At 40.5% G+C, this 23,811-nt stretch overlaps 1 protein-coding gene across 1 annotated transcript; it reads left to right on the forward strand.

The window, feature by feature from the left end:
- Nucleotides 1-22,427: 22,427 nt before the first annotated feature.
- On the forward strand, nt 22,428-23,063 carry LOC147890278 (uncharacterized). Its single transcript, XM_087390252.1, has 2 exons — nt 22,428-22,469; nt 22,560-23,063. Exons 1-2 carry the CDS (start codon nt 22,431-22,433, stop codon nt 23,061-23,063), a joined length of 543 nt encoding a protein of 180 aa, XP_087246378.1. The 5' UTR covers nt 22,428-22,430.
- Nucleotides 23,064-23,811: the final 748 nt, after the last annotated feature.

A 23,811-nucleotide genomic window follows, 5' to 3' on the forward strand; every position in this document is an offset into this window, starting at 1 on the left:
TAGTTGCCAGCATGAGATTGGCATCACTGCCATTCTCCACTAGTGGTAATCTAGACAAACTAAACCTATAGATTGACATTCCACTCATTTTATTGGCTACAGTAGGATAATGGCAAAAGTGCTTAAGCACATGTGAGTTTAGGATTCCTTGTGCATGTTTTCAGGTCATGGTATGAGATTGGTACCACTGCAATTCTCCACTGGTGGCATTCTCCACAGAGATTGAGACAATTCCATATGATCTCTATTTAGCGGAGACAGTGATCACTACATAGAAGAATGGACATGTGAGTTTAGGATTCCTTGTGCATGTTTTCAAGTCATGGTATGAGATTGGCACCACTACCATCCTCCTTTGGTGGCATTCTCCACAGAGATTGACACAATTCCATATGATCTCTACATAGCGGAGACAATGATCACTACATAGAAGAATGCACATGTAAGTATAGGATTCCTTGTGCATGTTTTCACGTCATGGTATGAGATTGGCACCACTACCATTCTCCACTGGTGGCATTCTCCATAGAGATTGACACAATTCCATATGATCTCTACACAGCTGAGACAGTGATCACTACATAGAAGACTGCACATGTGAGTTTAGGCTTCTCAATGCCATTTCTTAGGGCCTAATAAGAGATTGGCACCACTACCATTCTCCACTTGTACAAATGTTTACCCTACTATTCTAGGAGGGGTATTCTAGTGATCATGGGAGAATCGTGTCCGATTCCAATCCAAATGTGAGTTTGATGATCTCAATGTCATTATATAGCTGCCAGCATGAGATTGGCATCACTGCCATTCTCCACTAGTGGTAGTCTAGACAAACTAAACCTATAGATTGTCATTCCAGGGCCTATTAAGAGATTGACACAATTCCATATAATCTCTACACAACGGAGACGATGATCACTACATAGAAGAATGCACATGTGAGTTTAGGCTTCCGAATGCCATTTCTTAGGGCCTAATAAGAGATTGGCACCGCTGCCATTCTCCACTAGTGGTAGTCTAGACAAACTAAACCTATAGATTGACATTCCAGTAATTTTATTGGCTGCAGTAGGATAATAGCAAAAGTGCCAATGCACATGTGAGTTTAGGATTCCAGTATGAGATTGGCACCACTGCCATTCTCCACTGGTGGCATTCTCCATAGAGATTGACACAATTCCATATGATCTCTACACATCGGAGATTGTGATCACTACATAGAAGAATGCACATGTGAGTTTAGGCATCTCAATGCCATTTCTTAGGGCCTAATAAGAGATTGGCACCACTTCCATTCTCCACTAGTGGAAGTCTAGACAAACTAAACCTATAGATTGACATTCTAGGGCGTAATAAGAGATTGACACAATTCCATATGATCTCTACACAGCGGAGACAGTGATCACTACATAGAATAATGCACATGTGAGTTTCGGATTCTCAATGCCATTTCTTTGGGCCTAATAAGAGATTGGCACCACTGCCATTCTCCACTTGAACAAATGTTTACCCTACTATTTTAGGAGGGGTATTCCAGTAATCATAGGAGAATCGTGTTCGAGTCCAATCCAAATGTGAGTTTGATGATCTCAATGTCATTATATAGTTGCCAGCATGAGATTGGCATCACTGCCATTCTCCACTAGTGACAGTGATCACTACATAGAAGAATGCACATGTGAGTTTAGGCTTCTCAATGCCATTTCTTAGGGCCTAATAAGAGATTGGCACCACTGCCATTCTCCACTTGTACAAATGTTTACCCTACTATTCTTGGAAGTGTATTCCAGTGATCATAGGAGAATGGTGTCCGATTCTAATCCAAATGTGAGTTTGATGATCTCAGTGTCATTATATAGTTGCCAGCATGAGATTGGCATCACTACCATTCTCCAGTAGTGGTAGTCTAGACAAACTAAACCTATAGATTGAAATTCTAGGGCCTAATAAGAGATTGACACAATACCATATGATCTCTACACAGTGGAGAAAGTGATCACTACATAGACGAATGCACATGTGAGTTTAGGCTTCTCAATGCCATTTCTTAGGGCCAGCATGAGATTGGCATCACTGCCATTCTCCACTAGTGGTAGTCTAGACAAACTAAACCTATAGATTGACATTCCAGTAATTTTGTTGGCTGTAGTAGGATAATGGCAAAAGTGCCAATGCACATGTGACTTTAGGATTCCTTGTGCATGTTTTCAGGTCGTGGTATGAGATTGGCACCACTGCCATTCTCTAGTGGTGGCATTCTCCACAGAGATTGACACAATTCCATATGATCTCTACCCAGCGGAGACAGTGATCACTACATAGAAGAATGCACATGTGAGTTTAGGCTTCTCAATGCCATTTTCTAGGGCCTAATAAGAGATTGGCACCACTCCCATTTTCCACTTCTACAAATGTTTACCCTACTATTCTAGGAGGGGTATTCCAGTGATCATAGGAGAATGGTGTCCGATTCCAATCCAAATGTGAGTTCGATGATCTCAGTGTCATTATATTGTTGCGAGCATCAGATTGGCATCAATGCCATTCTCCACTAGTGGTAGTCTAGACAAACTAAACCTATAGATTGACATTCCAGGGCCTAATAAGAGATTGACACAATTCCATATGATCTCTACATAGCGGAGACAGTGATCACTAAATAGAAGAATGCACATGTGAGTTTAGGATTGTCAATGCCATTTCATAGGGCAAGCATGAGACTAGCACCACTGCCATTCTCCACTAGTGGTAGTCTAAACAAACTAAACCTATAGATTGACATTCCAGTAATTTTATTGGCTGCAGTAGGATAATGGCAAAAGTGAAAATGCACATGTGAGTTAAGGATTCCTTGTGCATGTTTTCAGGTCATGGTATGAGATTGGCACCACTGCCATTCTCCACTGGTGGCATTCTCCACAGAGATTGACACAATTCCATATGATCTCTACACAGTGGAGACAGTGCTCACTACATAGAATAATGCACATCTGAGTTTAGGCTTCTCAATGCCAGTTTCTAGGGCCTAATAAGAGATTGGAACCACTACCATTCTCCACTTGTACAAATGTTTACCCTACTATTCTACGAGGGGTATTCCAGTGATCATAGGAGAGTGGTGTCCGATTCAAATCTAGATATGAGTTTGATGATCTCAGTGTCATTATGTAGGTGCTAGCATGAGTTTGGCATCAGTGCCATTCTCCACTAGTGGTAGTCTAGACAAACTAAACCTATAGATTGACATTCCACTAATTTTATTGGCTGCAGTAGGATAATGGCTAAAGTGCCAATGCACATGTGAGTTTAGGATTCCTTGTGCATGTTTTTAGGTCATGGTATGAGATTGGCACCACTGCCATTCTCCACTGGTGGCATTCTCCATAGAGATTGACACAATTCCATATGATCTCTACACAGCGGAGACAGTGATCACTACATAGAAGAATTCACATGTGAGTTAAGGCTTCTCAATGCCATTTCTTAGGGCCTAATAAGAGATTGGCACCACTGCCATTCTCCACTTGTACAAATGTTTACCCCACTATTCTAGGAGGGGTATTCCAGTGATCATAGGAGAGTGGTGTCCGATTCGATTCCACATGTGAGTTTGATGATCTCAGTGTCATTATGTAGTTGCCAGCATGAGATTGGCATCATTGCCATTCTCCGCTAGTGGTAATCTAGACAAACTAAACCTATAGATTAACATTCCACTAATTTTATTCGCTGCAGTAGGATAATGGCAACAGTTCCAATGCACATGTGAGTTTAGGATTCCTTGTGCATGTTTTTAGGTCATGGTATGAGATTGGCACCACTACCATTCTCCACTGGTGGCATTCTCCACAGAGATTGACACAATTCCATATGATCTCTACACACCGGAGACATTGATCACTACATAGAAGAATGCACATGTGATTTTAGGATTCCTTGTGCATGTTTTCAGGTCATGGTATGAGATTGGCACCACTACCATTCTCCACTGGTGGCATTCTCCACAGAGATTGACACAATTCCATATGATCTCTACACAGCGGAGACAGTGATCACTACATAGAAGAATGCACATGTGAGTTTAGGTTTCTCAATGCTATTTCTTAGGGCCTAGAGATTGGCACCACATCCATGCTCCACTTGTAGAAATGTTTACCCTACTATTCTAGGAGGGGTATTCCAGTGATGATAGGAGAATGGTGACCGATTCCAATCCAAATGTGAGTTTGATGATCTCAGTGTCATTATATAGTTGCAAGCATGAGATTGGCATCAATGCTATTCTCCACTAGTGGTAGTCTAGACAAACTAAACCTATAGATTGACATTCTAGGGCCTAATAAGAGACTGACACAATTCCATATGATCTCTACATAGCGGAGAGAGTGATCACTACATAGAAGAATGCACATGTGAGTTTAGGCTTCTCAATGCCATTTCTTAGGGCCTAATAAGATATTGCCACCACTGCCATTCCCCACTTATACAAATGTTTACCCTAGTGTTCTAGGAGGTGTATTCGAGTGATCATAGGAGAATGGTGTCCGATTCCAACCCAAATGTGAGTTTGATGATCTCAGTGTCATTATATAGTTGCCAGCATGAGATTGGCATCACTACCATTCTCCACTAGTGGTAGTCTAGACAAACTAAACCTATGGATTGACATTCTAGGGCCTAATAAGAGATTGACACAATTCCATATGATCTCTACACAGCGGAGACAGTGATCACTACATAGAAGAATGCACATGTGAGTTTAGGATTCTCAATGCCATTTCCTAGGACAAGCATGAGATTGGCATCACTACCATTCTCCGCTAGTGGTAGTCTAGACAAACTAAACCTATAGATTGACACTCCGCTAATTTTACTGGCTACAGTAGGATAATGGCAAAAGTGCAAATGCACTTGTGAGTTGAGGATTCCTTGTGCATCTTTTCAGGTCATGGTATGAGATTGGCACCACTGCCATTCTCCACTGGTGGCATTCTCCACAGAGATTGACACAATTCCATATGATCTCTACACAGCAGAGACAGTGATCACTACATAGAAGAATGCACATGTGAGTTTAGGCTTCTCAATGCAATTTTCTAGGGCCTAATAAGAGATTGGCACCACTGCCATTCTCCACTTGTACAAATGTTTACCCTACTATTCTAGGAGGGTTATTCCAGTGATCATAGGAGAGTGGTGTCCGATTCAAATCCACATGAGAGTTTGATGATCTCAGTGTCATTATGTAGGTGCTAGCATGAGTTTTGCATCATTGCCATTCTCCACTAGTGGTAGTCTAGACAAACTAAACCTATAGATTGACATTCCACTAATTTTATTGGCTACAGTAGGATAATGGCGAAAGTGCCAATGCACATGTGAGTTTAGGATTCCTTGTGCATGTTTCCACGTCATGGTGTGAGATTGGCACCACTGCCATTCTCCATTCGTGGCATTCTCCATAGACATGGACAGAATTCCATATGATCTCTACACAGCGGAGAAAGTGATGACTACATATAAGAATGCACATGTGAGTTTAGGCTTCTCAATGCCATTTCTTAGGGCCTAATAAGAGATTGGCACCACTGCCATTCTCCACTTGAACAAATGTTTACCCTACTATTTTAGGAGGGGTATTCCAGTAATCATAGGAGAATCGTGTTCGAGTCCAATCCAAATGTGAGTTTGATGATCTCAATGTCATTATATAGTTGCCAGCATGAGATTGGCATCACTGCCATTCTCCACTAGTGACAGTGATCACTACATAGAAGAATGCACATGTGAGTTTAGGCTTCTCAATGCCATTTCTTAGGGCCTAATAAGAGATTGGCACCACTGCCATTCTCCACTTGTACAAATGTTTACCCTACTATTCTTGGAAGTGTATTCCAGTGATCATAGGAGAATGGTGTCCGATTCTAATCCAAATGTGAGTTTGATGATCTCAGTGTCATTATATAGTTGCCAGCATGAGATTGGCATCACTACCATTCTCCACTAGTGGTAGTCTAGACAAACTAAACCTATAGATTGAAATTCTAGGGCCTAATAAGAGATTGACACAATACCATATGATCTCTACACAGTGGAGCAAGTGATCACTACATAGACGAATGCACATGTGAGTTTAGGCTTCTCAATGCCATTTCTTAGGGCCAGCATGAGATTGGCATCACTGCCATTCTCCACTAGTGGTAGTCTAGACAAACTAAACCTATAGATTGACATTCCAGTAATTTTGTTGGCTGTAGTAGGATAATGGCAAAAGTGCCAATGCACATGTGACTTTAGGATTCCTTGTGCATGTTTTCAGGTCGTGGTATGAGATTGGCACCACTGCCATTCTCTAGTGGTGGCATTCTCCACAGAGATTGACACAATTCCATATGATCTCTACCCAGCGGAGATAGTGATCACTACATAGAAGAATGCACATGTGAGTTTAGGCTTCTCAATGCCATTTTCTAGGGCCTAATAAGAGATTGGCACCACTCCCATTCTCCACTTCTACAAATGTTTACCCTACTATTCTAGGAGGGGTATTCCAGTGATCATAGGAGAATGGTGTCCGATTCCAATCCAAATGTGAGTTCGATGATCTCAGTGTCATTATATTGTTGCGAGCATCAGATTGGCATCAATGCCATTCTCCATTAGAGACAAACTAAACCTATAGATTGACATTCCAGGGCCTAATAAGAGATTGACACAATTCCATATGATCTCTACATAGCGGAGACAGTGATCACTAAATAGAAGAATGCACATGTGAGTTTAGGATTGTCAATGCCATTTCATAGGGCAAGCATGAGACTAGCACCACTGCCATTCTCCGCTAGTGGTAGTCTAAACAAACTAAACCTATAGATTGACATTCCAGTAATTTTATTGGTTGCAGTAGGATAATGGCAAAAGTGAAAATGCACATGTGAGTTAAGGATTCCTTGTGCATGTTTTCAGGTCATGGTATGAGATTGGCACCACTGCCATTCTCCACTGGTGGCATTCTCCACAGAGATTGACACAATTCCATATGATCTCTACACAGTGGAGACAGTGCTCACTACATAGAATAATGCACATCTGAGTTTAGGCTTCTCAATGCCAGTTTCTAGGGCCTAATAAGAGATTGGAACCACTACCACTCTCCACTTGTACAAATGTTTACCCTACTATTCTACGAGGGGTATTCCAGTGATCATAGGAGAGTGGTGTCCGATTCAAATCTAGATATGAGTTTGATGATCTCAGTGTCATTATGTAGGTGCTAGCATGAGTTTGGCATCACTGCCATTCTCCACTAGTGGTAGTCTAGACAAACTAAACCTATAGATTGACATTCCACTAATTTTATTGGCTGCAGTAGGATAATGGCAAAAGTGCCAATGCACATGTGAGTTTAGGATTCCTTGTGCATGTTTTTAGGTCATGGTATGAGATTGGCACCACTGCCATTCTCCACTGGTGGCATTCTCCATAGAGATTGACACAATTCCATATGATCTCTACACAGCGGAGACAGTGATCACTACATAGAAGAATGCACATGTGAGTTAAGGCTTCTCAATGCCATTTCTTAGGGCCTAATAAGAGATTGGCACCACTGCCATTCTCCACTTGTACAAATGTTTACCCCACTATTCTAGAAGGGGTATTCCAGTGATCATAGGAGAGTGGTGTCCGATTCGATTCCACATGTGAGTTTGATGATATCAGTGTCATTATGTAGTTGCCAGCATGAGATTGGCATCATTGCCATTCTCCGCTAGTGGTAATCTAGACAAACTAAACCTATAGATTAACATTCCACTAATTTTATTCGCTGCAGTAGGATAATGGCAACAGTTCCAATGCACATGTGAGTTTAGGATTCCTTGTGCATGTTTTTAGGTCATGGTATGAGATTGGCACCACTACCATTCTCCACTGGTGGCATTCTCCACAGAGATTGACACAATTCCATATGATCTCTACACAGCGGAGACAGTGATCACTACATAGAAGAATGCACATGTGAGTTTAGGATTCTCAATGCCATTTCCTAGGACAAGCATGAGATTGGCATCACTACCATTCTCCGCTAGTGGTAGTCTAGACAAACTAAACCTATAGATTGACACTCCACTAATTTTACTGGCTACAGTAGGATAATGGCAAAAGTGCAAATGCACTTGTGAGTTGAGGATTCCTTGTGCATCTTTTCAGGTCATGGTATGAGATTGGCACCACTGCCATTCTCCACTGGTGGCATTCTCCACAGAGATTGACACAATTCCATATGATCTCTACACAGCAGAGACAGTGATCACTACATAGAAGAATGCACATGTGAGTTTAGGCTTCTCAATGCAATTTTCTAGGGCCTAATAAGAGATTGGCACCACTGCCATTCTCCACTTGTACAAATGTTTACCCTACTATTCTAGGAGGGTTATTCCAGTGATCATAGGAGAGTGGTCTCCGATTCAAATCCACATGAGAGTTTGATGATCTCAGTGTCATTATGTAGGTGCTAGCATGAGTTTTGCATCACTGCCATTCTCCACTAGTGGTAGTCTAGACAAACTAAACCTATAGATTGACATTCCACTAATTTTATTGGCTACAGTAGGATAATGGCAAAAGTGCCAATGCACATGTGAGTTTAGGATTCCTTGTGCATGTTTCCACGTCATGGTGTGAGATTGGCACCACTACCATTCTCCATTCGTGGCATTCTCCATAGACATTGACAGAATTCCATATGATCTCTACACAGCGAAGAAAGTGATGACTACATATAAGAATGCACATGTGAGTTTAGGCTTCTCAATGCCATTTCTTAGGGCCTAATAAGAGATTGGCACCACTGCCATTCTCCACTTGTACAATTGTTTACCCTACTATTCTAGGAGGGGTATTCCAGTGATCATAGGAGAGTGGTGTCCGATTGCATTCCACATGTGAGTTTGATGATCTCAGTGTCATTATGTAGTTGCCAGCATGAGATTGGCATCACTGCCATTCTCCGCTAGTGGTAATCTAGACAAACTAAACCTATAGATTGAGATTCCACTAATTTTATTGGCTGCAGTATGATAATGGCAAAAGTTCAAATGCACATGTGAGTTTAGGATTCCTTATGCAGGTTTTCAGGTCATGGTATGAGATTGGCACCACTTCCATTCTCCACTGGTGGCGTTCTCCATAGAGATTGACACAATTCCATATGATCTCTACACAGCGGAGACAGTCATCACTACATACAAGAATGCACATGTGAGTTTCGGATTCCTTGTGCATGTTTTCAGGTCATGGTATGATATTGGCACCACTACCATTCTCCACTGGTGGCATTCTCCACAGAGATTGACACAATTCCATATGATCTCTACACAGCAGAGACAGTGATCACTACATAGAAGAATGCACATGTGAGTTTAGGATTCCTTGTGCATGTTTTCAGGTCATGGTATGAGATTGGCACCACTACCATTCTCCACTGGTGGCATTCTCCACAGAGATTGACACAATTCCATATGATCTCTACACAGTGGAGACAGTGATCACTACATAGAAGAATGCACATGTGAGTTTAGGATTCCTTGTGCATGTTTTCAGGTCATGGTATGAGATTGGCACCACTACCATTCTCCACTGGTGGCATTCTCCACAGAGATTGACACAATTCCATGTGATCTCTACACAGCGGAGACAGTGATCACTACATAGAAGAATGCACATGTGAGTTTAGGATTCCTTGTGCATGTTTTCAGGTCATGGTATGAGATTGGCACCACTACCATTCTCCACTGGTGGCATTCTCCACAGAGATTGACACAATTCCATATGATCTCTACACAGTGGAGACAGTGATCACTACATAGAAGAATGCACATGTGAGTTTAGGATTCCTTGTGCATGTTTTCAGGTCATGGTATGAGATTGGCACCACTGCCATTCTCCACTAGTGGCATTCTCCACAGAGATTGACACAAATCCATATGTGAGTTTAGGCTTCTCAATGCCATTGCTTAGGGCCTAATAAGAGATTGGCCCCACTGCATGGGGATAATGGCACCGGTGCCATTCCCCTTTTCAAATAAATTTTTTTGAATTAGGACATCGCAATGCTAGAATGGCACTAGTGCGATTCTCCCATCTCAAAGCCCAAATTTTTAATCATGACATTGCAGTGGGAGAATGGCACTAGTGCGATTCTCCGGTTGCAAAGCAAAAATTTAGGACATTGTTTGCACCAATGCCATTCTTCCCCTCTAGAAGGATATATTTGATGGTCTTATGAAATTCTTTGTAATTTGTTCATAATTAATTCTCCGTAATCGTAATGACAGGGGATGGCTATCAGAAGCCGGGACAAGGTCATGATGATGATGGGCAATGAAGTGGTTGGAATTGGTGGAGTGTGTGCAATAGATCCAGAGGCCTACTATAGTGGTGTGAAGATTGGGACAGAAAATGTAGCGGTGATAGTGGAGAAGTCTATCAATAGTGAAATGCTCTTGCCATTTCCCACTATGGATGTAGTGCTTGTTGGAGAGGCAATTTGGAGCGTTGTCAAGTGCCCTAAGGGCTTTTAAAACATGTTGGTGATTCTTAAGATGATGTGGTAACTGAAGAAGCTGCACCAAGTGAGCCTAAGCGACCTTATGTTGAGGCAATGCCAGTTTCTTCATTGGAAAACTAACAACGATTGGGGTATTCCAGTAATCATAGGAGAATCGTGTCCAATCCAAATGTGAGTTTGATGATCTCAATGTCATTATATAGTTGCCAGCATGAGATTGGCATCAGTGCCATTCTCCACTAGTGACAGTGATCACTACATAGAAGAATCCACATGTGAGTTTAGGCTTCTCAATGCCATTTCTTAGGGCCTAATAAGAGATTGGCACGACTGCCATTCTCCACTTGTACAAATGTTTACCCTACTATTCTAGGAAGTGTATTCCAGTGATCATACGAGAATGGTGTCCGATTCTAATCCAAATGTGAGTTTGATGATCTCAGTGTCATTATATAGTTGCCAGCATGAGATTGGCATCACTACCATTCTCCACTAGTGGTAGTCTAGACAAACTAAACCTATAGATTGAAATTCTAGGGCCTAATAAGAGATTGACACAATACCATATGATCTCTACACAGTGGAGAAAGTGATCACTACATAGACGAATGCACATGTGAGTTTAGGCCTCTCAATGCCATTTCTTAGGGCGAGCATGAGATTGGCATCAATGCCATTCTCCACTAGTGGTAATCTAGACAAAATAAACCTATAGATTGACATTCCAGTAATTTTATTGGCTGCAGTAGGATAATGGCAAAAAAGCCAATGCACATGTGACTTTAGGATTCCTTGTGCATGTTTTCAGGTCATGGTATGAGATTGGCACCACTGCCATTCTCCAGTGGTGGCATTCTCCATAGAGATTGACACAATTCCATATGATCTCTACCCAGCGGAGACAGTGATCACTACATAGAAGAATGCACATGTGAGTTTAGGCTTCTCAATGCCATTTTCTAGGGCCTAATAAGAGATTGGCACCACTCCCATTCTCCACTTGTACAAATGTTTACCCTACTATTCTAGGAGGGGTATTCCAGTGATCATAGGAGAATGGTGTCCGATTCCAATCCAAATGTGAGTTTGATGATCTCAATGTCATTATATAGTTGCGAGCATGAGGTTGGCATCAATGCCATTCTCCACTAGTGGTAGTCTAGACAAACTAAACCTATAGATTGACATTCCAAGGCCTAATAAGAGATTGACACAATTCCATATGATCTCTACATAGTGGAGATAGTGATCACTAAATAAGAGATTGACATTCCAAGGCCTAATAAGAGATTGACACAATTCCATATGATCTCTACATAGTGAAGATAGTGATCACTAAATAGAAGAATGCACATGTGAGTTTAGGATTCTCAATGCCATTTCATAGGGCAAGCATGAGACTAGCATCACTGCCATTCTCCGCTAGTGGTAGTCTAAACAAACTAAACCTATAGATTGACATTCCAGTAATTTTATTCGCTGCAGTAGGATAATGGAAAAAGTGCAAATGCACATGTGAGTTTAGTATTCCTTGTGCATGTTTTCAGGTCATGGTATGAGATTGGCACCACTGCCATTCTCCACTGGTGGCATTCTCCACAGAGATTCACACAATTTCATATGATCTCTACACAGCGGAGACAGTGATCACTACATAGAAGAATGCACATGTGAGTTTAGGATTCCTTGTGCATGTTTTCAGGTCATGGTATGAGATTGGCACCACTACCATTCTCCACTGGTGGCATTCTCCACAGAGATTGACACAATTCCATGTGATCTCTACACAGCGGAGACAATGATCACTACATAGAAGAATGCACATGTGAGTTTAGGATTCCTTGTGCATGTTTTCAGGTCATGGTATGAGATTGGCACCACTACCATTCTCCACTGATGGCATTCTCCACAGAGATTGACACAATTCCATATGATCTCTACATAGTGGAGACAGTGATCACTACATAGAAGAATGCACATGTGAGTTTAGGATTCCTTGTGCATGTTTTCAGGTCATGGTATGAGATTGGCACCACTGCCATTCTCCACTAGTGGCATTCTCCACAGAGATTGACACAAATCCATATGTGAGTTTAGGCTTCTCAATGCCATTGCTTAGGGCCTAATAAGAGATTGGCCCCACTGCATGGGGATGATGGCACCGGTGCCATTCCCCTTTTCAAATAAGATTTTTTGAATTAGGACATCGCAATGCTAGAATGGCACTCATGCGATTCTCCCATCTCAAAGCCCAAATTTTTAATCATGACATTGCAGTGGGAGAATGGCAAAAATTTAGTGGGAGAATGAAATTTTTAGTGCGATTCTCCGGTTGCAAAGCAAAAATTTAGGACATTGTTTGCACCAATGCCATTCTTCCCCTCTAGAAGGACATATTTGATGGTCTTATGAAAATCTTTGTAATTTGTTCATAATTAATTCTCCGTAATCGTAATGACAGGGGATGGCTATCAGAAGCGGGGACAAGGTCATGATGATGGTGGGGAATGAAGTGGTTGGAATTGGTGGAGTGTGTGCAATAGATCCAGAGGCCTACTGTAGTGGTGTGAAGATTGGGATAGAAAATGTATCGGTGATAGTGGAGAAGTATATCAATAGTGAAAGGCTCTTGCCATTTCCCACTATGGATGTAGTGCTTGTTGGCGAGGCAATTTGGAGCGTTGTCAAGTGGCCTAAGGGCCCTCTAAAACATGTTGGTGATTCTTTAGATGATGCGGTAACTGAAGAAGCTGCACCAAGTGAGCCTAAGCGACCTTATGTTGAGGCAATGCCAGTTTCTTCATTGGAAACTGAAAATTTCATTCGTGAATCTTGGAAAGAGAAAAAGGTTGTCTTATGGGATGAGAGCAAAACAAAGACCGTGGGGGAGGGTGTGATCTTATATGTTTTCCCGGGAGACTCTATAAACTTTGACCTATTGGGTAATGATTGCATTGGTGTGGGTATTGAAAAGAAAGAACAAATTAGAGGAAGTGACTTAGGGTCTTCTATGCAAGATGTCGGCTCTCTCAGCCTAGTAAAATGGCCCATCAAGAAGATTACCTTACTTGAAGGAAGCCCATTGCAACAATATGTGCCCATGGACCACGTTGCTGGTATAGATGAGTTGGTCAATGATCAAATGTTGAAAATGGATGATCCAACATCAAAGAAAAGAAGGTACACTTTCATTAACAGGGTGCCTAAACAAAGAGAGCCTCCAACACCAATGTACAAAATGTCACTAGATTCGGTGCAACAGGTTTCTTCCATGGATTGTTGTGGGAGTAGGTGTTGCCAACATGCAGAGCAAGATCTCTTAATGAATCTAAGGAAGAACTTTTGGGGCAGCTCCTTAGAGTCTCATACAAACTTTATATACGATGTGTTGTCAACGGCTTGGCATCATGACTACACAGGGAGGATATGCTACAACTTCAGGATAAACGGTCGGGATGTCTGTCGTAGAGAATGGTATGAGATGCATGGAATTCCAAGGACATCATTTTATTGATACAGGGAGCAATTTGAGAGTGGTGTGCAGCGATATGTGCATGGCGATTCAGGGATTATGAGGAGGAGCAGGGAGCACATAGGTATGGGAAGGGCTCTCATTCAACACTTTGTGGATAATAGCACAGAGCATATGCCTCACAAGAGTAGAACCATGTAGGATGGTTTTAGAGAAACACAGCAAGTGATACCTGAAGTGTATAAGAAGATAGACGTCCTACGTGAGGTCAACACTTCACTTAATCAACGTGGTTATCAAAGCCTATCCACATCCACATTTGGCAGGATTTGGAAATTAGACTTAAAAAATGTAGCCCTTGCTAAGACGAGTGAATTCTCTAAATGTAGCTTGTGCAGCCGGCAATTGGCAGCCACAAAAATTCAAGATGAGAACAATTCGCTGATGGAAGAGAGAAAGATGCATATGATACAGCAACAAAGTTGTAGGAACTTATACCATGCATGGTGTAGGTACTCCGAGATGGATCCAAAAAAGTATGTATGCATAATCCATGATAAGATGGACCAAAAAAAGACGGCAATTCCAAGACTTCGGGTGAGGTCCAAGGACACCGATTCTGCGTGGCAATTATAGGTTTCACTCATTGGAATAATTACCCATGGGCATGGAAACGGTCATTATGGACACTTCACCCTCAATGGTTTGTGGCCATCTGATCCCAACCTGACGATTGGATCACTCTCAATTTGTTTGCGCAACCTCGAGACGATGGATATGCATGACCTTGGAGACCTTGCTACCAATGGGATTCCTAGAAGCAATGCTCGCCTTTTGAATGCTCTATGTTCAAGAAACGCTTTGGACTCCCATTACAGTTCTAAAGGTGCACATGTTTCCACAAGTGGAGCTAGCTTGTCTGAAAATGTAGATGTCATGATCACAAATGCAAATCTAGAACTGTATCGGAAAGTGACCCAAAGTCTATCACAAAGGCCATGACAACTTCCATTGCAAGGGCTACAGACACATGTATGAATTTTTTTCTGTCAAATACAAGAGAAAACCCACCGTCTTTAGAGGGGAGTGTTGAGCACTATTGAGCCACCATTCCAAAAGTTGCCAGAGAGCTTGCTACTCCAACTAGATAATTGTGGGTCTGAGAACAAAAATAGATACTTGTTTGCATACCTTTCTCTTCTTGTAGCAAGGGGCATTTTCAAGACAGTTCAATTGGGCTTCTTGATGGTAGGGCACACACATGAGGACATTGATGCAATGTTCAGCAGGTTTTCTGAGAGCTTGTGGGTGGGACAAACATTCACTTTCCCGCATCTGATGGATACATTCAAAAAATGTACATCATCTTCACTGGCACCATTTGTTCTTACACGGGTTCCTAACTTCAAGGATTATGTGGATGGTTACCTATGTGATGGGCAAGAAATGCTAGTTGGACATGCAAAGCCATTACAATTTCTATTTTACATGCAAGGTGACAGACCAATGATGCAGTACAAGGTGCATCCTAAATCACCGAATTAAATGCCGACTGAAGGGGGAATTGAGCTATGGAAGAAAGATAGTGAGGGTCGATCATTGTTGCCAACAGGTTGTCCAGATATACTGCCAATGGCTGCATTTGTGAGAGATCACTTGCAAGTAATATCAGGGATAAAAGATTACATTAAGTTTTGGGAGAGATGTGCAAGTGGAAAGAATGCATCATATGAGTCCTACATTAGGCCAATGATAGACTATCGGAAAACCATGATCGGTGAGCTCGAACAAGAAAACATCTCAGAGATAGGAGTGTACAGAGAGTTTTGGCCAAGAACACAATATCTTGATGAGGAGGATGATATAGATGCTTGCATTGATGATTTCCAAGGCTGTGAGAAATGGAATGATCACTATTGTGGGCCTCTAAAAGGTAAGCCGAGGGAAGAGTTTAGACCAATGGTGGATGTTAAGCAAGGTGACTTTGTCTTGGTGAGGCCATCAGATCCTATATACCCCATATGGCCTGGGGTTGCCATATTAAGTGCCGAGATGGATGCTGCTTCTCCTAATTTCAAGAAATTATTAATTCAGTATTGGGCACCATCAGTTTAGAGAACGGGGCTCAGTGATGAAGATGCCTATGTTGATTGCTGGAACAAGTATTGGGCAGAGAATAGGTTGGATCCATAGGTATGGGAGTGTATTGATGCAATTGTCTGGTCATGGACAAAAATCCATAAATAGACCCAAGAAGATCAAGATTCCATAGAGTGTATGTATCAAAGCACAAAAGATCTTGCTTGGTATCAGAGCATAGAAAATGGTGTCGATTTTCTCCCTCTTAATCTCCCAAACTTCCATTGTAAGGTGTGTTCTCATGTGATGTTTCTCAATTGTTGTTATCTTGTCAATGGGTATTTCCATATTATTAATATGACAATTTTCAGAAGCTGACCTTCACCAACAACTGCTTTGTTTCTAGTGGAACTCACTATGTATGGTGTTTGTTAACACCACCAACTGGTGTTTATTAACACCTCAAGTAAAATATACATGTTGTCCCTAGACGGTGTTTATTAACACCACCAAATACATGATTTTCAAACTCTGCCACAAATGCTTTGTTCCAGTTTTTATACGCAATGAACTGTTTCACAACCAATGAAGTTTTTCATAATCATTGGAATTCCAAATATTAGCTTATTCAATATTGGTAAAATTCCCACAATCGATGAAAATTTTCCCAAATTTAATGAAGCCTTTCCCAATTTTAATGAAATCCACCCAATTTCAAAATTCCCAAAATGCAACTTTTGTCCCACTTTATCTAATACTGTGTTGTAGAGCATACAACTAATTATTAAGAATTATCAATAGTAGCATGTAATTACAATAGTAAGAGGCTGCTATGTAGCCCAAAACATTCCAAGGAAGGAGCCAACTTTGTCAAATATTTCAGCACATATTTGGTTCCAATTGTTTCACCAAAGAAAGAAAAGCAAGTGTGTGCAAGATTTAGAGATTTATGCAACCATTTATGCAAGCTACTCGAAAAAACCAATGACTAGTATGATGATGGTGTTTTCTCTAGGCAAGATTACCTTGCCAAAGTAGCAGCATAATCTTGTATGGAATGGTTTCTTCTCCATTCAAGCCTAGGCACCCACTGTGATATCAGTATGTATGTGCCTTCTAGTTTTGCATCTTCCTTAAAATTAAGATGGAAAAATAGACAAAGCTTCACCAAAGCACACAAACAAAGCTAGAAACTCTGCATAATCAATTAAACAAGATGCAACAAAGGCAATATAGACGACCAAGAACATACCTGGACTGAACATAGAAAAGAGTTTGGTGAGGTTGGACACTATCGTTGGTGGAGCGTTACATGATTGTGAGGATTTGAAGGGTGTGAATTGGCTCCGACATCAATGTAATGCCACAAAGGAGGATGAAATTTGTGATGAAATTTTGGAAGCCTTTCATGTGGCAGCAAGCAAGAGAAAAGAGAATGATGGAGGCACAGAAAGCAATTGCACTCTTCAAGCTCTGTTAGGGAAAAGGCCACCACTACTGTAATGAATGGCGAGGAGGAGAAACAAGAAAGTTGCACATGCCATTCTTGAACTGGCAGGTTTAGTGAGGCTTGTGAGGAGGAAAGCTTGTGGAGGAGGAGGAGGAGGAAGCTTGTGAGTGAGGCTAAGCTAGTGGAAATATTATGAGGAGGAGGAGGAGGCTTGTGAGGAGGAAGAGGAGGAGGCTTGTGAGGATGAGGAGGAAGCTTATGGTGGAAATCTTGTGAGGAGGAGGAGGAAATCTTACAAGATGAAGACGCTATAGAAGACAAAGGGGAAACGAAAAGATTGGGTGCGCAAAATTGAAGCCCTATGCTAGCCAAAGATTCTTCATAAAAAAACTCTGTCAAATGGATTTTCTTCATGTAAAAACTCTATCCAAATAACTGCAAGTGCCATGGCCCATTTGATTCCTAGCTCCTCCCCTCCACCATTGATCAGCATAAACCCCCTTGTCACCACTTGGTCGCCGTGAGGTCCTCACGACCAAGTAGTCACAAGCATGTTTATGCTAATCAAAGGAGGAGGGAAAAACGGGGAACCTGAGGGTCCACGGCACCTGCATAAACTTGGACAAAGTTTTCCATTAATAAACGCTACCCAGGGCACCCATGCAAATTTGGTGGGGTTTTCCTATTAATAAACACTAGCTGCGGATGGCGGGATGAACCGGCGAGGTGACATTCACGTCTCACACCTTGAATATTGCACACCACCATCGTTCTTTCTTCTCCTCTTACATCTCTCCTTCTCTTATTTTGACTGTAGCTCTTTCCTCTCATTATGGTGCTTTCCAAGCTCCTCATCAAAGGCTCCTCTCACCACATATCTTTGTAAGCTCCTCCTGCTCTCCTCTCCCTTCGCACAATCAAAATCTTCCCCTTTTCTTTATTCAGTGTCATGACCTCCCTTCGCTTTTTCTTTTGATGCATTCTCCTCCTCATGCTGTTGGGCATTGCTCCTCACTCCTTGGATGATGGCACAAGGAAAAGAAAGTACACTGGCACAGGATGGCAATCTTGATCCAACGCCAAGAAACTATGGGAGTGTGGGGGTGCCGGTTGATGATTTAGGGAAGCCAAGCGATTTCAAGGTTGCAAGGACTCTATTGCGTAGGTTCATATGCTATTTTTTCAATACATTTTGGTAGGTTATATTATGCTTAGCATCTTCTCTATCGTGAGTTCTGATTCATTGTATGGTCTAGACTATGATTTAAGAGCAATAATTGGTATCAAACCTGTCCAAGAATAATTTTTATTATTTGTGTTACGAGTCTAGTGTGAAATGAAAATTTTGGTGATCCACATGGACGTTATGTATGATATGCTCTCTAAGAGACACCATAGATAGAGTTTGCAAAGTAGGTTCTTGTTGTTAATATAAAACTATGGCTAATGCAAAATGCAACAAACCGTGCATTTAGAGAGCGTATTAGTCATAGAGTTTGCAAAGTAGGTTCTTGTTGTTAATATAAAACTATGGCTAATGCAAAATGCAACAAACCATGCATTTAGACATCATACTAGTCTATTTAAAAATGAGTCTATGGCCGTCTGAGTCAAATGCATGTAATAGGCTCGTAATAGGTTTAGAAAACGCTTGCTATCATCATGTTTCCTATGTGATGGCTATCATGTGGGTGGCACATTGGTTGACATGTCAATAACAGCATAGGGCACATAGGATTGGAAAATGGGGCTTAATGTGACCTTGTTCAAGGCACACTTGGAACTCAAGTATGGGCCTACTTGTTGCTGTATGTGTAAAGGTAGTCCTTTTTCTTTAAATTTATATTATTCAGAATGATGTTCAATCTTGCTCTTTTCATCTATTGATTTGAAATTTGTTTATTTTAGTTATCCTTATATCAATACCTTGTTTATTGTTCTAGAAGATAGAATCACTGGCTCATTTAGATCAGCTCTTTGCTTAACATTGCTCAATTCGCAACTTTTGTTTGAAAATGTTTACCCTTTGTTTTTCAGCATATGAAGAGCAAGCTTTTTCCTTCTCCAGCTACCATGGACGCAGTGGTTAAAAAATCTATCTACAAGCCAATATTAATCGAAGGATGTGCTGAAGTTTTCTTGCAAAAGTCCTTTCTCTCTCCAAAAAAATTAGAGTCCTTGTTTCATAAACATAGTGGTAATGTTGTGGTTCATGCACGAGAAAACGATGGTGGAGATATGCAAGTAAAACTGTCAAGTATACTTGATGGTGTACCAAGAAAATGCTATAATGTTTTGGAGAACTATGTTCCTAACCAGTCCCCATTATATTGCTTGTTTTGAGGTGCTCCATTGTTTGAAGATGATACTTGTGACAAGTTAGCGAAAGATTTGGGAAATAAAACAAAATCCTCTCCATACTCATTGATGTATACTGATCGATGATTTATTACAGCTTCACACAGATGTCATGTGCTCTATGTCTTGGATGCTTTTGGTGGAAGGTTCAAAGACATGGAATTTTTGGGATCCCCACATTGATCATAACTTAGATGCATGGGCAACTTACATGTGTTTTGGAGATGGCCCAATGCCTGCATCAGATTATTCATTCCAAGCTAAGTCTGGCTCTTTAATAATTGTTCCTCCTTGCTGGCCACATTCAGTTATCATGACTGAGAGAAGTATTGGCATTATAGGATAGGTCATAACACATGAGAGTGTATTTCAAGTTCACATAATGTGGGACAAAATCCTATCATATTATGATAGTGATAGAGTTTTACCCTATAAGTCAATGGTCTGTTTGTTTGTAAGGTGATTTGGCTTTCGGACAATTTGTAAGTATGAAAGGGCTTTGTTACACATAAATGAGTCCATTTCTCCATTAGTCCAGAGCCATGTAGATGATCTTCATTTGTTGAAAGCTACTTCATCATCAAAGGTTGGAAAGGGACTACAAGTGAATGGAAGAGGGAAAAAGAGATGCACAAACTTTGGTACATGGGTGCAAGGCACTTGTAAATGTGTAGATGTAAATCATGATCCCACCAAACCTTATAGTATGGGGGTGAGATATTCCTCAATTTCTTATGGCTCTCTTATTTATCTTGTGTATAAGCCTTGTTATGATGGTAATAGGTCATGTAATACTTTTCATCAATTGGTGTAATGAAGTTTGATCTTTGAATACTTTTCAGCAATTGGAGTGATCTATGAAAATTTTCAACATGAAAACATGAAGTTTGATCTTTGAATACTTTTTAGCAATTGGAGTAATGGAGTTTGATCTATGAAAATTTTCAACATGAAAGTTTAAGTAAGAGAATTATGATTTTTTGATATTTATGAATGTTATTTTTGAAATGTAATAATTTTATTTCTTTGTTACTCAAACCAAAATTCAAGTTTTGGTTGGATTTATAAATCACAAAGATGTCCACATGACAACCATTGCAAAGCATGGTTTGTGGTATCTGAAATGTTTGTTTGTGTTTACTTATTTATGTGATTTTTACTTTTTAATATTCATGTATGCATGTTCCTTGCATGTTCTTTTGCTTGATTACTAAAAAAGAGTGTTTGAATTTGTTGTGAAGAATAGACATCTTTTTCACTTACTATTGGTACATCCACATGTAGCCAGAGTTATGGAGAGAAAGAGTCCTTTTCAAGTTCAAGCTCATGAACTGAAGATGATTTTGGAGAGAATATTGATGATGTAACTGTTAATGTTCCATACCTTCCTTTTATAGATACATCAACATATCGTTCAAAAAAAGGATTGACCTTTGATGCAACTTTTTATAAGTTGATGTTGTCCACATTAGTATCTCAATGTTTACCCACAGTTGAAGAAATCAAGATCAATTCAAATGGAATGATTATTGACCATCCAAGATGGAGTTGTATAGCTAGTAACTTAGTTATGGCTCTCAGAGTTGATGAGACCATGGGCATTTGCTTATGTGATAGACCTAAGATTTGCATCCCATTTATTGAGGAGTGGCCATCAATAGTGCAATCTTTTCATATCTCAAATCAAGGCGTCCATCTAGGCATTGAATGCACTATGAAGGCCACGAGTACAGTGTGGTGCATAGTCTCTCGCGACGATATGGAATTTCTTCATTATTTGTTTGAGATTACATCGGTGGATGTGGTTGTCAAATCAAGATGGCATATCGTAAATATCAGATCTTTCATGAATCAATGTCTATTGAAGAAAATAGTATCTCGAGGAAACTAGAGGAAATATCAATTCAGTATAAGGTTCATTTGGTTACCGTCAAGGTTGCACCACAATGTACTGATTATAGATGTCATCGTGCAGTCTTGGTCAAGCATGCAAAAAAATCAGATTCTACCTCCTGTACTTCATGTCCCAAATGAAGTAGAAAGGTTGGATGTCCATTCCTTGTTTGTGTATATTGTACAAAGGGAAATATGTGTGACATTAAGGTGTCCAACCGCCATAAAGGACATGTGCCGGGAAGTCAATCAGATTTATGTCATCTTCCAGTTCATTGATTGGTCATTGCATGTAGAACATCAGACTTATACAATGTTGGAAGTGCACAACATGTTAGTAAAATGTCAAACTCAAAGGAGAGTCTACTCAAAGATCATGTGTCCATTTTTTAAACAACAACTTTTAGACTTTCCATGATATACATAAGGAGATTAGTAGGCTCTCTTGCAATCTACGAGTTGGAGGTAAATTCATTTCACTTAATATATTTCATGATTGGTTTTTGGTGCTATTACAATAATGTTAGATCATATATTGATTGTAATATTTTGCTTATTCTTTATTTTCATGGACAGCAACCATGAACATGTCTGATTGGGATGCTATGACATTGGAAGCAAAGAAATTACTTCAACAAAGCAAGGTAGTATGAAAGATACTAATCCTTATCTAGAGCAATGCATGTTATTAGTATAAATAATAAATTTGACCTCTTTCCATACTGTGCTTTTAGGTGATTTTCCACCAACCCTACAATCCCATTGCTCAAGATCCAAGGCAAAGACCATTTGTTTTGGTATTGCAAGATGACTTTATGCTTGAGGTATCACGAAGATTCTCTACTGATCAGGCTTGGGCTATGGATAGCACCTTTAAAACCAATAAGTATGGGTTGCCATTATATGTGGCTATTGTACCAAATATAAAAGGTAATGGTATTCCCATATGTTTCATGTTATGTAGCAAAGATCCTAGACAACAACATGAAAATATTGCCTTGGAAACAATATTCACCATATTTTTTTCTAGACTTGGCTCTATCAGGCCACGAGCCATAGTTATAGATAAGTCTAAGGTGGAGTTCAATGCAATATATAAGGTTGTCAAGAATGATCCCTTTTGTCGAGATACAAACCATACAAGGAAATCCCATTGCCATATTTTACTATGTTGGTTTCATGTGAAGAAGGCATGGGTAGAGTTAAGGATGAACTATATGCAGCCATGTGTGGAATGATGTATGCTCCCACCCTTGAGGAATTCAATACTTGGTATGAAGCACTATTAGAGGCATTCTCTAGATATCCAGGTGTGGGTCCCTATGTTACAAATGGTTGGTGTGGACCAAATTGCGAGATGTAGAGCCGTTATGGTAGGTTATTTCCACATGGAGGAATGGAGAAAACCAATCTGGTGGAGAGATTGTGGTAGTACCATTAAGTATACATTATTGGATGGGTAGGTAAATCTCAACATTAGCGAGTTGTTGATAGCTTTGGTAGGAGATGCAAATATAGGCTCATGTTCCCTTATCGTGGAGGCTTAGCAGGTAGCCTAAGAGAGCAACAATTACCAGATAGCACAGTAATTAGAGGCAGTGAACTGACTCTTTGGGAGAATCTAAAAGAAGACCTAAGCCTTGTGGACATGGGGATGAAAGGTACTTTCACTTGGTCCAATAGCCAAGCTGGAGCTAACAGAAGAGAGGCGAGATTGGATAGGATCTATGTTTCTCAAGAACTAGTAAGGTAGACTAGCTCTCTTCAGACTCAGGTCTTCTCTTCTCTTTTTCTCTCTGATCATAAGCCAATCCTTCTCAAATGTGATTTTGGCCCAGGACAAAAAACCACCTCCTAGTTTAAGGCTGATCCTAAATTCTTTCCAAGAAGGGATTAAAACAATTTGGCTGATGGCATTCACTGATTCCATCTCAGCTAGTGACTCCTAGTGTATAGCTATTGAATAGACCCAAAGATTGCTCAAAA

Source organism: Dipteris shenzhenensis, chromosome 19 (assembly GCF_047967505.1).
Source record: "Dipteris shenzhenensis isolate YYH24624 ecotype China chromosome 19, Dip_SZ_1.0, whole genome shotgun sequence".
Classification (NCBI taxonomy): Eukaryota; Viridiplantae; Streptophyta; class Polypodiopsida; order Gleicheniales; family Dipteridaceae; genus Dipteris; species Dipteris shenzhenensis.

Bases quoted from the DNA above. Each gene is read 5' to 3' on its own strand.
- LOC147890278 (XM_087390252.1), top strand. From the start codon at position 22,431: ATGACATTGGAAGCAAAGAAATTACTTCAACAAAGCAAG. The intron at 22,470-22,559 runs GTAGTATGAAAG...CTGTGCTTTTAG, and splicing joins AATTACTTCAACAAAGCAAG to GTGATTTTCCACCAACCCTA.